At 27.9% G+C, this 16,903-nt stretch overlaps 1 protein-coding gene across 1 annotated transcript; it reads right to left on the minus strand.

The window, feature by feature from the left end:
* Positions 1 to 5,798: 5,798 nt before the first annotated feature.
* Positions 5,799 to 7,619, minus strand: LOC117913130 (benzoate carboxyl methyltransferase-like). The gene is made up of 4 exons (XM_034828063.1): positions 7,518 to 7,619; positions 7,023 to 7,427; positions 6,310 to 6,564; positions 5,799 to 6,224 (listed from the first exon to the last, which is right to left on the minus strand). The coding sequence occupies exons 1-4, from the start codon at positions 7,614 to 7,616 to the stop codon at positions 5,883 to 5,885; spliced, it is 1,101 nt and encodes a 366-aa protein (XP_034683954.1). The 5' UTR covers positions 7,617 to 7,619; the 3' UTR covers positions 5,799 to 5,882.
* Between the last annotated feature and the right edge of the window lie 9,284 nt (positions 7,620 to 16,903).

Genomic DNA, 16,903 nt, shown 5'->3' on the forward strand with positions numbered 1-16,903 from the left:
TCTTTCTAAAATAAAAAAACAAAAATAATAATTGTCATGTTTTAAAGATGTTTGAAAATTTTCACTTCAAGATAATCAATTCAATATCAGTTTGAACTAGTATTCAAATAAACAATTCCTTTTATAATTTATAGAGGGTATTCCCTTTTCTAGTTTACAAAGGGCTTGTAAATGATATTGAAAGATCGTTTTTTATTAATATACATATACCTTCTTTTCTTATTGTTTTTATATGCATTGAACAAACTTTGGAGTAATTTGAGATTGATGATGAAATTTCTCTTTCAAGATTAAGAAATTTCTATAAAATCTTTTTATTACAATTTTTTTTCCAATTCCTTCCATAAAACTTTTCATTTTTTTTTCCTTTTTCCTTTTTTTTGAAGAAGATGATCGATAATTTATTAATATAAAAATATTAAAAAATAAAAAAAGTAAAAATATTGAATATCCTTTCCTTTGATGTTTGTATTTTTTATTATTTTTCTTTGAACATCTTTTTCATGTCCAAATTTTTATTAATTATTTTAATTAGAAAAAAGCAATATCAATTGGAGTTGTGGTTGAAAAATCAATAATTTTTATGAAAGGTACTTTAATTATTTCTCATGCTAATTTTCTCTTGACATTTTTTAATAATGAATTAGGTTTTTTTATCTTATATACACAATTTTCATGTTTGTTATAATATTATGTCCTATCATATTAGTAGTTGAAAACATTTTTATATTTTGTTCTTGAAATTTTATTTTATATAATTAAGACGGAATTTAATGGACATTGTTAGTTCACAAAATGAACATTCAAAAAAATATTGAAATTAAGAAAATCTTTCCAAGAAATAAAAAAAAATATATAAAAAAGATTAGATGTTAAAAATGATTTTTAAAAGCATAATGAATTATAAAAAATAAATTTTAAAAATGCAAATTTTAGGTGGAAGATTAGTATTTTCTAAAATTTTAGATTTATATTTTGATTTTGTAATTTTGTTTTATTTTTTATTTTCTTGAATTGTTTTTTGCTATGTGATTCATTAAAAAGATAATTGTTGATTCTATATTTATTGCATCAAAGGTTTTACTCATTTAATGAATTGTACATAGTTTTATGCTTCCAATTATTATGTATATTGGGGTGTTTGGTATGTGGAAATAAGGAGTGAGAATAGATATCCCATTCTTTCCCTTCCTCATTTCCATATTTGGATCAATTTTATGAAGATATGAATGAAATAAAAAATGATTCTAGCATAAATCATCCCACTTATAAGTAAGATTTCAATTCATCACAAGTAGGTGGTATTCTAATTTATTCATCCCATAAGAAAATATGACATAGTCTAAAATTACTATTTTACCATTGAATTTCATTCATCAAACCTCGATGTCTCTTTATCCCATAATAAGACTATTTTTTTAGTCTTATTATTTAGTTAAAAAAAAAACTCTCAAAATTTATTTATTTTAAATGAAAATAAAAAATTATTTTAAACTATGTGTAAGGGTATTATTGTCAATTTATTTATTTTCATTCTCCTTCCTATGATTACCGAACATTATAATGAAAACAAATAATCATTCCAAAAATCTTGAATTCCTAGGTTCATCCAAACATTAGAAATAGAATCACCAAATTCATTTCCATTCACCAAAAAATAGGAATAGAAACAAAATATTCATTTCCACTTCTTATTCCCATGTCCCAAATACCCCCTTAATGTTATTCTCATTTGATTTCAGTTTGATGATATTAAAACACATTCTCAAGTAGAATATGATGAAATTAAAACAAAATGAGCTACTTTTGTAATATTATAACTAATTATGAATCATGTTGATGTATCATGATCATGCATGGTGAGTTTCTTAATTGTTATATGAATTTTTCATTGGTATTGTATATTATTACTTTTTCTTTATAAACTATTTTTATATCACAATGGGAAAAAGTAAAAAGAAAAATTAGTACTTATATTTGCTTATTTTTTAGAACATCAATTAATCTTTATTTTCAATAAAACTCTAAAACTCATAATAATAATAATAATAATAATAATAATAAGACAAAAAAGGAGGAAGAGTTACAATTTAAAAAAGTTACAAATTTTACAAAATTTTAAATTATGTTCAAAGGATAAGGATAGGGTCGAATAAGAAAGATAAGAATAAGGAGAAATCACAATTTTAAAAAGTTACAAATTTTTAAATCACCAAGGACAAGTATAAGGATAGGGAGAAGTTACAATTTAAAAAAAAATACAAATTTTTAAACCACATTCAAAGGATAAGGATAGGATATGTAACTTTTTAAAATTGTAACTACTCCCTATCCTTATTCTTATCCTTCTTAACCTTGGTGATTATTAGAGAGAGATTATTTTTCTACGAGAAGTTTTTTTTTTTTGAGAGATTAAGATTATTCTTCTAGCGGAAATATATATATATATTTTAATGGTTTATATTTTTATGGTAAATAAAAATGAGCAACATCATTTTTTCCCTTGCCTTAAATGTTAAACTGTTGTACAATTTTGGATGGATATAACAGCAGGCAAGTGCAACAATAGAAAGGAAAATTCTGTTCATTAGATAAGGTGGACCAAACAAAGGTTGAATCCTAGCGATTCAGGATAAAGATTCCTATCCTTTTTGTCCAAATTTAAGCTACGTAGTTGAACCTGTGGGGAACTGAGCTAATATAATTGATCACCAACTGAGCTAATAATTTAGAAAAATATTTTTTTAAAATACAATAGTATAAAAAATATTATCAAATCTATTTAAAGAAAGATAATTTCAATATTTAAATTAAAATTATCACTCCGAAAGACAGAGAGATTGTCGTTTACGAGGTGGATCAATCAAATGTTACCCTACACTAATGTTAAATAATACAATTTTGGACGGATTATAAGCAAGGCAAGTGATATTGTAGAAAGTGCAATAATAGAAAAGAAACGTGATTTTTTATTCTAGCAATCAGGGATAATGAATCTTATCTTCATTCAGTTCACTTGTCTGCTCTCTTTTGGACAGGGCATGGTCCATGTTGGGAAAAGTGTTTTCATATAAATATAATATATTTACTTAAAAATAAGTAATTTTTGTGCATTTTTCACATGCAACCCAAACCCAATCTAGAGTGAGTTTGAATAATTATTTTCTCGAATTGGGTTTGAGTTTGAGTTGTTTAATTTGAACTTAATTTAAATTATGCTCAGGTTAAAATTCAGATAATGTATATCTAATCTGAATTTGATTTGATATTTTCATAATATTCATAATGTCTATTATTTTATACAATATTTTTTTTTAAAAATATCAAATTATATTAATGTAGACCCTCATTTTTCATCTAGGGTTTTTTTTTTTTTTTTTTTTTTTGAGCACATTTTTACCACTTTTAGGAGGTTTTTGGCAACAAGCTTTGAGATTGTGGACTGACAAGGACCTTTTATTGAGACAACCAACATGTGACGGTGGCACGAGAATTAAGAGGCCGTTGAGAGTGAGCTAGCCTAGGAGCAGCTGAGACAACCAACATGTGACAGTGGCACGAGAATTAAGAGGCCGTTGTGAGTGAGCTAGGAGCAGCAAGAAATCAAGGAGCGGAAGTAAAAAATGTGGTGAAGCAATTGTTATGTTATATTCCCAATCTAGTATAAAACAATCCATAAACTTTCTTATTTATGTAAACTCTAAGAAGAAATTCAAATTTTTACGTAGGATTATAATGACTTTATTTTTGTGATATCCATATTAATATGCATTCTTTTATTACTGGATAATATTTTAAAAATCGGATTGTACCAATGAGTCAAATCGGTTCAACCATGGAGTGGTGAAGTGTCCGACTTGATTCTCCTTTTAAATTTCTGGTCGGACCAGACGGGTTCTATATTGTTTTATGTTTTTGGAAAATTGTAGGTCCCAATCCCACCTTTCTTGCACATTTCTTGAGGTGTTAGTATATTTTCATACCCGTCTTCAAACGGACCCACCTTTTTTTAAGGGAGAATTACCCTTAAAGGTAGGCTTGGGAAAAATATGATCGAAAAGGGTGGGTAAATTTGATAATTCTTCTTAAGGGTAAGGTGAAATTATGATAATCCTTTCAAATGCCTTATTTTATTTAAATGCTAAGACTACCCTTAATAAGTAAAAAGTAATAGCAAAAAAAAAAAAAAAAAGTCTTCTTAAACCTACCTACAGCTTGTCCGTGTTGTAGAAGAAAAAAGGAAAAGTGGAAAAAGGTTTAACAGTTCGGGTCATGATTTGAACCGTTTCTATAAAGCTTGTTTTTTTGTGTGAATCTAGTAAGAAATCCATTAAAGGTAAGTTTTTTTAAAATGCCAAAAAAACAAAAATACGTCAGCTTATGCAAAAAAAAAATATATATAAAAAAAATAAAAAAATCGGATTGAAGGAAAGAAAAATTAATAATATTAACAATGTAGATTTAAAATATTAGATCTGAAATATTGAAAGATGTTTTGATAAAGAAATTACATTTTTTTTGCATAAAATGTTATTTAAATTTATTATTTTGGTCATATTGAAGATGTGTTTTTATTTTTAATTTATTTTTCGGGTGGGTTGTTTGATATGATTATTATTGATTTCCATTGAAAATGTTTGCATTTCAATTTTGTTGTTAAGACTTTTTTGACATGGTAGAAGAAAAAAATTTCTCACTTGTTTCATGCTTGTTTGAGACCACTTTGTTTGTGTATTTATAAACATATTTGGATTTTCATTGAAAACTGAAATCCCCTTTGTATGGGACCGCTTTGTTTTTTATTATGAATTTGTTACCTTTTTATATAAGTATTATTTTGGTATGATGAGTTGAATGCCTAGTAGTTTGAAAGTTGTGTAAAAGAACCATTACTTCAGTTATAAAGTACAAGTACAATACAAATGCAATGTAATTACAATGAAAAAACATTAACATTACGATACATTACATTAATATACCAAAATACCAAAATGACAAAATATTGAATTGTTCTTTACTGAACTGGCATTTCAATTCACATTGCTTATTTCACACAAACATCTTTAGACTCCATTATGTTGTGTTGCGTAAAACCCAGTTTTCTCTAATTAGTATCAAGGGTTGATTGAGATTGGGTTACTGTTGATTCCAAGTGTGCATTACAAGAACATGATGTAAACATATAATTGAAGTATGCTAACACGCTATCATTAAGGTTACATTTGTTCCCGAAAAGTGTTGAAGAAAGAAAAAAAAAAACGGTTTTCTTATATTTGATTTCATTATAAAAAAATATGAAAAAAAATCATATATAATTAAAATTAGTTAGAAATTGATATATTTTTAAATTATTTAATTTTTATATAATAGACAAAAATAAGTTAAAAAAGTTTTAAAAAACATATAAAAATAACTTGTTAAATTTAAATCCAAATTTTATTTTTCTTCACTTTTTCTATTATTCTACTTTCTCTTTTATTTTCTTTTCCTTGCATTTTCCTTCGAGTTCTTCGAGAACCAAATATAGTCTAAAACATTTGGACTATTCTCAATTATTCTTCAAGGTGAATTGTTTCCAATGTGGTGTTTTTTTTTTTGGGTTTCTCTCAAGTATCTCACTCTCTTTAATTTTGGATAATTCCATTGCATATATATGCATATGTTGGATTTTCTGGCGAGAAGTCTTGGGCTGATGGTTTAATTTCAGAGGCTAACTAATGTACCATCTTAGGACACTTGCAATTAATAAAGCCAAATCATAAGCCTTTGCTACATGAATTTGAATCACAGTTACATTATTCTCGTGAATTCAATTTTATTCTTTACCGCACATACTGGATGTATAGCAGTATTAAACCAAGTGCAACTACTCCCATTACCAATTATTTCTTTGTCAGGGAAATGACCATGAAAAAGTATTTTCCCTCCTCCATCAAAAGATGCTTGGCCAGATGATCCGCATACCTTCCAAATAAATTTCCAATTACAGCGCCTCCAAAATGACTCTTCAAGGTGGGCTCTGTAATACTCCTTACATAATTTGCCACGTTTTGTGCTTCTCTATACTTGTCGCTGTCATCAAAGGGGTCCCAATTGGCTTCGAAACTTTCAATCTTATCAAGATTGAAGGACCCTTCTTCTTGAACCACAGCCCTGACTTCACCCTCAGAGGGATAATATATAGGAATATTGAACGAATTCAAATCAGCCTCTTCAATCAGCCCCTACATAAAAATTAAAAAGGCCATCAAAACCTCTCGAAACAATACAATAAATTTTAGTATACTCAGCAGAAGAGAGTAAGCTAACCTCCGCCAACATGTCGGTGAGAGATTCGGCTAGCAGCTCCCAAAGGTCACAACATTCTCCGCCAGAGGGATCTTCCATACTCCTGCCTATTATCGTAATAACCATACGCCCTGCAGGTTTTATTTCCTCGGAGCGCAAGCCTAAAAATAATGAGAAATCCTTCTGAAATTGGTTTGTGTATGCTTGGATGACGGTGGGAGGGCTTCCATTGGCAATGTATATATGTCCCTTGTTCTTTTCTAGCCCAGCTGGAGCCTGACATTTATTGAAATTGGCTAGACAATTCATACATTCATGACATTAAAGAAGTGTTTTTGAATGTCGAAGGGAATAAGCTTAAGAAAAAGGATTGTGTAGCTCCTTGCAAGTTAAAAATTCTGAGTAATTTATTTTTATAAAAATTTTGTGTACTACTTTATTTTATTGAATTGTTTTCAAAAGCTTTTATAATTTGTAATTTGGACTTAATCTTTTGGCAATATTGCTCCTTTCAAGGGATGCGATTCATAAATAGCATGAATCATGATGGACTGACTAATCATGCTCCTTTGACTTGATTGAAAATAAGGATCTTCATGAGTAGTACAGAGGGAAATGGACTGTGGAATTAATTTGAAGTCCATAGCTTAATCACTCAAGTGGTTGGATTCCTCTTTCAACTGGCCCCTTGAGAATATATATGGACGCAAATAAATCTAAACAGGTAATTGTACCTGAGACAGCCAGTGAACGCTACAAGAAGAGTGAACAAAATCTAGGCTCCTGCTCGGAAAAATCCTGCTGTAGAAAGAACCTGGCACTCCCGTTATGAAACAATGCTCCAGTGTGTCGTCCTCCTCTTTTGTCAGCTTCTCATTGAAATCCGGCAGCAAACTGAAAATGTTGTTGAAGTCATTTCCCGGAAGATCATTCAGAAACACTTGGAACTCGGGCGACTTGCAATTCATTCTTTTTGACATCCCATGGATGGTGTGTATAATTTCGGAAATGGCTGAAAGAGCGTTGGGTCCTGAAGAGCAACCCAAGTCTGCTAGTTTAACACAACTGGGAATACCTGAGCTGAAAGCATCTTTGATGGAATCCTCAAGAAATGGCCTCACCTCCAATATCATTTTTTTCTGAGACATGAGGATTATCAAACGAATTAGATACATATGACACAACAAGGAAAAAAAAGGAGCATTCAGAGCAACATGTGAGAGGGAGACCTGAAGGAGTGAATTATTGGCATAGCTGCTTTTGCCATTTCCGCCATTCATGGGAAGAATTTTGAGAAATACCATGGCTTCACGTGTTGGCAATAACATATTCTCTGCTGTCCTATTTATAGAAACCTTTCTAAGAGTGGCGGTGGAAATTGTTGGCGTGAGCTGTCAGTGATTGAAAAAATTATAGGCCAGATTTGTTAGAATCCCTTCTGTTAAGGGTCAACTATTGTAATTTGTGTATAGCCTAATTTAGCTTCTAATTTTTCTCTTTATATTGATATATAACCATACTCGTCTCTGTACAGAAATATATGCGGAATTTTTTTGACAGAAATACCCCCATACATTTTCAATATTTTCATGAATATTGTAAGACAAGATTGAACCATACTACTACCCTTGAATGTTCTACACAAACATCCATTCTTATCTTTCAAGCATATATATTTGAATCACCTTGTATGAGATGACTATCTTAAGGATTGTTTATTTTATCTTGTGGACCAGATTTTTAGCTCCATCCACCCTTTTAGCAAGGCCCTGTGTTTGCTCATAAGGTACTTACATACCTTGATAGTTTCTAAGCTAAGAAGATTCCTAATAGTTTGTTTGGCACGCTTAAGGAGTTTTTTGTTTACGTTTCTATCATGGTATGACCATTTGAAACAAAGAAGATCTGACTATTTGAAGACAACTACTCAAAATGGATAGAAGCTAGATTCGAAATTCAAGAGCATTTCAAATTATGTTTTAAATGGTAGAAGCTAAGTTCAAAATTTTCAAATTCAACATCTTGATTTTGAACTTAGTTTCCCAAATATGAACCAAGCCCATCTTGATTTTGAACTCAGCTTCCCAAATATGAGGCAAGCCCCTCCAAGCTTTCTTTTCCTCAATTTTTAGGCCTCCTAAGCCCCAAGAAGAGTCCAACAAGCCAAAGATTTAAGAATTTTATGATTTTTGAGATATCTTTAATTGTTTTTTTTTTATATTTCTAGCTAAAGAGGCTATGCCATGTGTCTAGGTTTAGCTTTTACTATTTAAACTCAATTCCTTTTAGGTTTAGGAGAGCATGGAATGGAGAGAGAGACTGATCTCTCCTCTTTAAATTCTTCAATTAATAAAGTCTAAGGTTTTTATTTTTTATTTTTTATTTTTTATTCTCTTCATTATATTTTCTTGGAAACCAAACATGGGTTGTAAGGAAAAATCCGTCACCATGTTTGGCTAATTTTATGAGTTCTAGAGATGCTAATAGGAAAGTGAGGAATCTAAAAGAGGAATGAAAAGAAACTATAATGTATCGAATGGTTTAATTATGTTTTCAAAAATACCCCTATAAGGGAAATCCAAAATTTATATATTATGCTATTTATGTATGGTATCCAATTTTATATATAATATGCTATTATTAATTGCTTTCCCATTATATCTAAAATATGCTATTGAATTTTATAATGGGAAAGCAATTAATAATAGCATATTATATATAAAATTGGATACCATACATAAATAGCATTATATATAAATTTTGGATTTCCTTTGAATTGATAGGAATAAATCCTTTATGTTAATTCACCCTAGCTATTTAAGGTATGGATGATTTTTATCAAGATATTAGTGATTTTTGGGAAGACATTGATCACTAATTACTATATGGGTTACCCATGTAGGGGAAATCCAAAAATTATATATTATGCTATTTATGCATGGTATCCAATTTTTTTTTATATAATATGCTATTATTAATTGCTTTCCCATAAATAGATATAAGCATATTATATATAAAATTGGATACCATACATAAATAGCATAATATATAAATTTTGGATTTCCCCTATATGGGTAAGTTTGAATTGATAGGAATAAATCATTTGTGTTAATTCACCCTATTTAAGGTATGGAGAATTTTTATCAAGATATTAGTGATTTATGGGAAGATATGTTTTCAAAATAAAAATCTAAGTTTTGGATTAAATATTGGTTCGTAGGATACATTCAATTTCATTGTAGATTGACTTTGATAATTTTATATTACTTTCTTTCTCTCTTTTAGGATTTTTAACATTGGATTGTGAAACTCTTTCGAAGATTTTCTTTTGTTTGATTTATTTTATTGAATATGTTAGGAAATTTTTATCCATATTTTATCTTTATTTATTAAAATTAGGGTTTTCATTAACTTTAACAAATAATTAATCCTTTTAATTTAAAAAAATTGAACACATTAGAGTTGATCACAAAGGATGATAATCCATAATACTACAAAATTGTGGTAATTTTATCTTTAGTTTTTTTTAGTCAAAGTTACCATATATTTAGGATGTAGTATTTTAATTATAACATGGATTTATAGTTATTTATTTATTGAATAGGTGTCTGCTAAAAAAGTGTTTACAAAAATACTCCACAAGAAGCTTAGAACATATGTTCATGTGCTTAAAACATTATGAAAAATATCTTGATGATAAAGATACAAAAAAAAAAAAAAAAATACATTTTATTAGTTGGGTTAGATGAGAAAAGACCATAAGTTATACAATCCATAAATAAAAAAGGTCACTACTAGTCATGATGTAATTTTTTGATGAGCAAGATAGGATTAGACTTGTAATGGAAAAAGACCATAGAGTGTTCACATTAATCTTGAAAAGCAAAGTGAAACCCAAGGTGTGCAATCTACTAGTGCACCAATTATGACTACATGTCTGGTGGAATCATCATAGCATCCACAACTTCAAAGTGTTTTACCTACATGTTTTCAAGAATATTTTATCAATATGACAATGACCTAACAATGGTAGAATTGGTGAATTTTGCTTTATCCTACGATCCATTGACTATAGGGAAGTTGTTCATAATAATTGTTGAATTAAAGCTATTGATGAAGAAATTCATGCAATTAAAAAAAATAAAAATACATGAGAGCTTATTAATCTTCCTAATCTTTTGAAGTTGATTGGTGCTAAATGAAGTACAAAGCCAAGTACACGTTAAATAGAGAAGTTGATAGTTTCAAAGCAAGATTGATAGCTAAGGGTTACAGGTAGAAACTAAATATTGATTATTTTGAAGTATTTGTATTGGTGTTAGACTTGACACTATTCGCATGATTATTTCTTTTATTGTATAGAAACATTAGAAAGTTTTTCAAATGGATGTCAAATCATCTTTCTTAAATGGCTAACAAGAAGCAGAGTTTTACATTGAGTAGCTTGTAGGATATATGAAAAAATAGGAAGAAGAAAAGGTTTATAAAATAAAACGGCCTTGTATGGATTAAAACAAGCTCTAAGAGCATGATACACATGCATTGATACTTATTTTATTAAGAATAAATTTCAAAGATGTCTTTATGAATATACTTTATATGTCAAATCTAATTTGCGTAGTGGCATTATTATATGTGTGTTTATATGTAATTGATTTAATTATTACTATAGTAATTTGATGATGATTGCAAAATTAAAAAAAAAAATGATGATTAGTCATTTTGAGATGATAGATATGAGATTGATATCTTATTTTCTTGAAATTGAAGTAATTAAAGTAAGTAATGGTATTTTTATTCTTCTAAAAAAGTATGAGAGTGATATGCTTAAATAAATAAATTAAAATAGAACCATGCAAGCTTATCAAGTTAAAATAAGGAAAAGATAGGTCATTTGAGTTTGTTGATCTCATGAATTCTTGAAGAATGGTTGGGCTTATTTGACTTCTACAAAACTAGGTATAGTTGGGCTTATACACAGATTCATAGTGTCTTCATGTCAATCTCAGTTGCAAGTAGCAAATATGATGCATCAAAAATATGGAAAGAGATGGTATCTTTCATGCATGTCAATCTCAGTTGAGAATTGGAAAAGTTTTCAGATTATGTATTTAATTTTGGTTCCTAATCAAGTATATTGTACCTACTAATAGTGTTACTTAAATAGTGTAGTTGCGATGAATGCTTTATAATTTAAAGCATGCTTGAGAAGTTTTTACAAATATTTTTTTTGTGATAATAAATCAATAATTGCATTGACTAAGAATCCAATTTTTCATGGAAAAATAAAAAACATTGACATTAAGTTTCACTATATTTGTGAGTTGGTCAAACATAAAATTACCTTTAAAATTTGTTCTTTTGAAAATCAAATTATAAACATTTTTAAAAAGTCAACCAAGCATTGCTCAAATTGAAGAATGCCTATAACTAAATTTGAAGAGCTTGATTTAAGGAGACATTGTGGGAGTCCTAATTAAACTATAACTATGTTACTTTAATTTAGTAGAGAGAGAGAGGGAGAGATTATTTTTTTACAGGGAAGGATTTTTTTTTAATGGTTTATATTTTTATGGTAAATAAAAATGAGCAACGTCAAATTTTTTTTTTAATCATTTTTTCCCTGCCTTAAATGTTAAACCGTTGTACAATTTTGGATGGATACAACAGTAGGCGAGTGCAACAATAGAAAGGAAAGTTATGTTCATTAGATAAGGTGGACCAAACAAAGGTTGAATCCTAGCGATTCAGGATAAAGATTCCTATCCTTTTTGTCCAAATTTAAGCTACCTATTTGAACATGTGGGGAACTGAGCTAATATAATTAATCACCGACTGAGCTAATAATTTAGAAAAATATTTTTTTTAAAATACACTAGTATAAAAAATATTATCAAATCTATTTAAAGAAAGATAATTTCAATATTTAAATTAAAATTATCGCTCCGAAAGAGATAGATTGTCGTTTACGAGGCGGATCAATCAAATTTTACCTTACACTAATGTTAAATACTACAATGTTGGACGAATTATCAGCAAGGCAAGTGTTATTGTCGAAAGTGCAATAATAGAAAAGAAACGTGATTTTTTTATTCTAGCAATCAGGGATAAAGAATCTTATCTTAGTTCAGTTCACTTCTCTGCTCTCTTTTGGACAGGGCATGGTCCATGTTGGGAAATGTGTTTTCATATAAATATAATATATTTACTTAAAAATAAGTAGATTTTTGTGCATTTTTCACTCATGGGGTACTCAACAAAGGGTTGGCTCAATGCAACCCAAATCCATTCTAACGTTTGAGTGAGTTTGAATAATTATTTTCAATACTTGGATTGGATTTGAGTTTGAGTTTTTCAATTTGAACTTAATTTAAATTAGGTTAAAGTTAAAGTTTAGATAATCTGTATTTAATCCGAACTTGATTTAATGTTTTTATAATATTTATAATGTATATTATTTTACATAATAATATTCACTTTCTTTTTATATTTTTAAGAAAAAAATCAAATTATATTAATCACATCTTTTTCATTTTTTTTATAAAAATATATAAATTTATGTTTTTGTTATTGCTGTCTTGAAATTTTATGTAAATACATAGAAAAAAGTTTTTTTAAAAAATATTATAGATGAATTTTGAATTATGCAAGCTGATCAACCTAATTAACTTGAATTCAATTCAAGTCTAACTCGACCAACTTGATTTTAATCTGAACAACATAAACTCAATTTGAGCTTAAAGAAATGAGGTTGTGTTAGCTTAGGTTATGTATCTTAGGTTAGAGGTATGATTGAATTGAGTTTGAATTTATTGTTTTTTAATTGAGATTGAGCTTGAGTTAGCCATCAACTCACCCACCCAAGTTGCAGCCCTACCTTTGACTATATAGATTCTATCTTTTAAATAATATAAATATTACATTTGACCACTCTAGGTACCGCAAAGGACTTTAAAGTGCATAAAACTTGAATTACTCTTCGACAGCTCTCTTTTTATAATTATGTTCAAATATATGTATAAAAACATACATTTCCTTTCATGTTTATACTTAGGATTGCTTAGTAGGTTAAATGACCATGTTTTTTTATAATTGTTTTCAAAAATTATTTTTAAGTTAAAAGAATATTTTAAAGTATTTTTCTTTTAAAAATTAGAGTTTTTGGTAAATTGTTTTTAAAAATACTTTTCAAAACATAGAAGACAAAAATATAATTTGAATAAGTTGTGTTGAAAAATAATTTTTCTATTTTGATTTGTAAAAAAATTGTAAATTCAATTTGTATAATATTAATTTAATTTAATTTAATTTAAGCTCATTAAAAATAAAAATAGTTTTTTCATAAGAAATAAATTAAAAATAAATAGTTCTTAGTAAAATATAAATACTAATTTTATAATAAAAGCATAAATTGTAATTTTTTTTTTATAAAAAATAATACTATTTTAGTATGTATTGTAAAAATAAGGATATCATAAAAGTATAATTATTTTATTGTTAAAAATAAATAATAATAATTTTAAAATAATAATAGTTAATAATATTTTATTTAAAATGAATTTTAAAAAAATAAAGTTTAAGTTTTTTAATATATGTGTACATCTAGTACTTAATTACAGATAAAGTATTTGAATTAATTTTGATTTATGATAAATTTTTTGAATTTGAAAGTATTTTTTTATGGTAGAATTGAGTACCAATTGGAAGGATATAAATTGAGTTATGGGAGGGAGAGAGATGTATATATTTTTTATCAGCATGACATGCATGTATTACTAGGCAAATTAGTTCACTTTGTGACAAGGGAAGGCCAAAAACTCAATATAAATAATTTACAAGGAGGTCCACAAAATTTTCATTATAAAAGGTTGTTATGCATATTAGCTGTTTGTTCAAGGGGTGAGTGTATAAATGTGAGGTAAATGCCACAATGGGGGTTAGATGCAATAGATCTTTCTATAGTCTGGGAAGACGGATTTTTTAATGTTTCTATACAGGTAGGCAATATTGTTATTCTGTACTGGTATTTTGTAGAAGATAATTTGATTGAAAGAGTTTGTTGCAGGACAAGCTGGAATTGAAGGATTTTGATATTGAACATGCAGCAAGAGGATTTGATAAGACAATTGTAAAAGAATTTAAAGCAGTTGTTAGAAATAAAACTTTAGAAATCTGTTTTTATTGGGTTGGGAAGGGACAACAGCTTTCCCGTCAGGGAACTTATGGTCCTCTCATATCAGCTATTTATGTAGAATCCGGTGAGTTAGTGCCTTCTTCATTCCTTGTCCAGGTGAAGCACTAGTAGTCATTCTCTCTCATATTTGACTTGAGAGGCCTTTTTTAAAAAAAAAAAAAAAATTCTTTGGCTTGTTCAACTCTGTTCTGGATGAACAAAGATGGATCCATCTCTTAAATTATGATATTAAAATTTTTGGTAACCTATAAGCTTATTGATAGCCACAACAAAAGTTTCCTAATCGTCTGACAATGAACATAGCAACAAGTAAGTTTACATCTCATCATCCATAACCATTTTCATAGTAGTTAATTGAACTACCTTATTTTGAAAAACATTCAAGTGATCTATCATTAGAGTTTCTTCCTTTAACTTCATGTTTGTTAACTTCTTCAACAAGAAAATTTTATTCTCAATGATTTTTTTTTTTGTTCAAACACTAACTTTAATTTCTTTTGATGATCATAGACATTTATTTCATTTGCCACATGATAGCGTGAGGATGTATCAATTCATTGCTTAATAAAGAAAATTGTCTTTTTGTTCATCTTCTTCCATTCCAAGTCAAAAATATCCTTGAACCTAGTTTCTTCATCCTCGAGAATATTCGACAAATCTTTGATGATGAGGAAATATTTCATATCAAGGACTTCCACATAACTTAATTTGAATTATTAAGTTTTACCATGAAGTTCGATTTCCCTTCTATTTTCATGCATTTCAAGAATAAATATCCCCACAACCAGGTTTTGATACCACTTATTAGGAAGTTAAAGGGAATTATATATAAAGTATTCACCTCCATAGATTAAATGATTCCTTCACAATAATAATAACCCCTCAACAATAATAACAATCTAATAGGAAAAAACAATAATAATTTAAGAACAATCAACCAAAATGACACCAAATGTAACATGGAAAACCTCTCCAAAAGGAGGTAAAAAGGCATAGAGAAAAATTCTTCCACTTCAATAAAAATTGAGATATAAATAAATCCTCACTAATTTATTCACCTTGAAAACTAATGAAAACATATATTAATATTTGAGGTGAGAATCCGTCACCTCAAGAGGTACATAATAGTAGGAGAAATTATACCATAGGGCCTCCTCAAAAGATTGATGAAAGAACATGCATCTTCACTCCTTGACCTCTAGAACAATGTCAAGAAAACAACCTTTTTTTTTTTTCTACTACTTTTGACCACCATCTCAAAGCCTAAATGTTATTTATATTTGGGCCTAGAAATTATCCAAATAAAATTAGCTCAATACATGGGCTTAGGAAACTTTTCATGAGCTATATATAAAGATGAAAATATCGATAATCACGGATATATCGGTACTTCGATTTTACAAATATATCGGAGATATATCGGCGGATATTTTGAAAAAAAATATTGATAGGTTTAAAATTGTTAAAAACTCATGAAAATGTAAGGAAAACTTTATAATAATATAATTAGAAGTATAATAGACATTTTAAAGTTATTTTATTGAAAAATTTGATATATGTATAACATAATTTATCATATTTGATAATAATATCGTATGCATCGATAAAAATATGAATTTTATAAGTGTACATTTATTATTAAATTATATCTAATATTATAATATTTGATTATAATATGTCTAATTTTAAAATATATATTAATATTAAAATTATGATCCATTTAATTCAATTATATTAAATAATATAAAATAAATTGTGATATATATATATATATATATATATATATAATTTTTTAATATTTAATTAATTATTAATGATATTAAAAACATTATGAAAAAAAATTATATAATTTTTATATTTTTGGTAATCAATTAAAAAAAATTTCATTTAATTATAAAATAATTATAATTAATCTGCTCTTTAAAATATTCTTTTAATATTTTTTTTATATAATGAATTTAAGTATTTATAAATTTAGTGCACAATATATAACAAGGACAAGTTTGCCCAGATGGTAAGTGAAGTGCACCAAAAGGTTTGGGGTTCAAAACCCCTTAGTAAAAAAGAAGGAGAAGGCACTGTAGCTATATTGTGAGATATCGTCGATTTCTCACCGGACCGAAATATTGTCTAATCAATAATTACAATTGGACAACATTAATGTACCCTCTATTTTTTTTTTCCCAATTGTCCTGAAACTTTGCCCATGCACCCATCTCCGGGTTGTCTGAATTGGGCCAGAGCAAATTCCATTTTATATAAATATTATGTTTGTCCATCATATTGCAAATCGATAAGAAACGTTAAGACGTTAAGGATAATAATGTATTCTTTGCACTTCAAAACAATTTGATAGTGGTTAAGTTTTAAATGGTATAACGGGGCTCATAAGACCGAGGTGGGTCAATCTTAAAATGGAAC

The sequence above is a fragment of the Vitis riparia genome, chromosome 4, assembly GCF_004353265.1.
Source record: "Vitis riparia cultivar Riparia Gloire de Montpellier isolate 1030 chromosome 4, EGFV_Vit.rip_1.0, whole genome shotgun sequence".
NCBI classification, from domain to species: domain Eukaryota; kingdom Viridiplantae; phylum Streptophyta; class Magnoliopsida; order Vitales; family Vitaceae; genus Vitis; species Vitis riparia.

Coding starts and splice junctions, on each gene's coding strand:
- LOC117913130 (XM_034828063.1), bottom strand. CDS start 7,616: ATGTTATTGCCAACACGTGAAGCCATGGTATTTCTCAAAATTCTTCCC. Junction 6,565..7,022: donor GCGTTCACTGGCTGTCTCAG/GTACAATTACCT, acceptor AATAAATGTCAG/GCTCCAGCTGGGCTAGAAAA. Junction 6,225..6,309: donor TCACCGACATGTTGGCGGAG/GTTAGCTTACTC, acceptor ATTTTTATGTAG/GGGCTGATTGAAGAGGCTGA.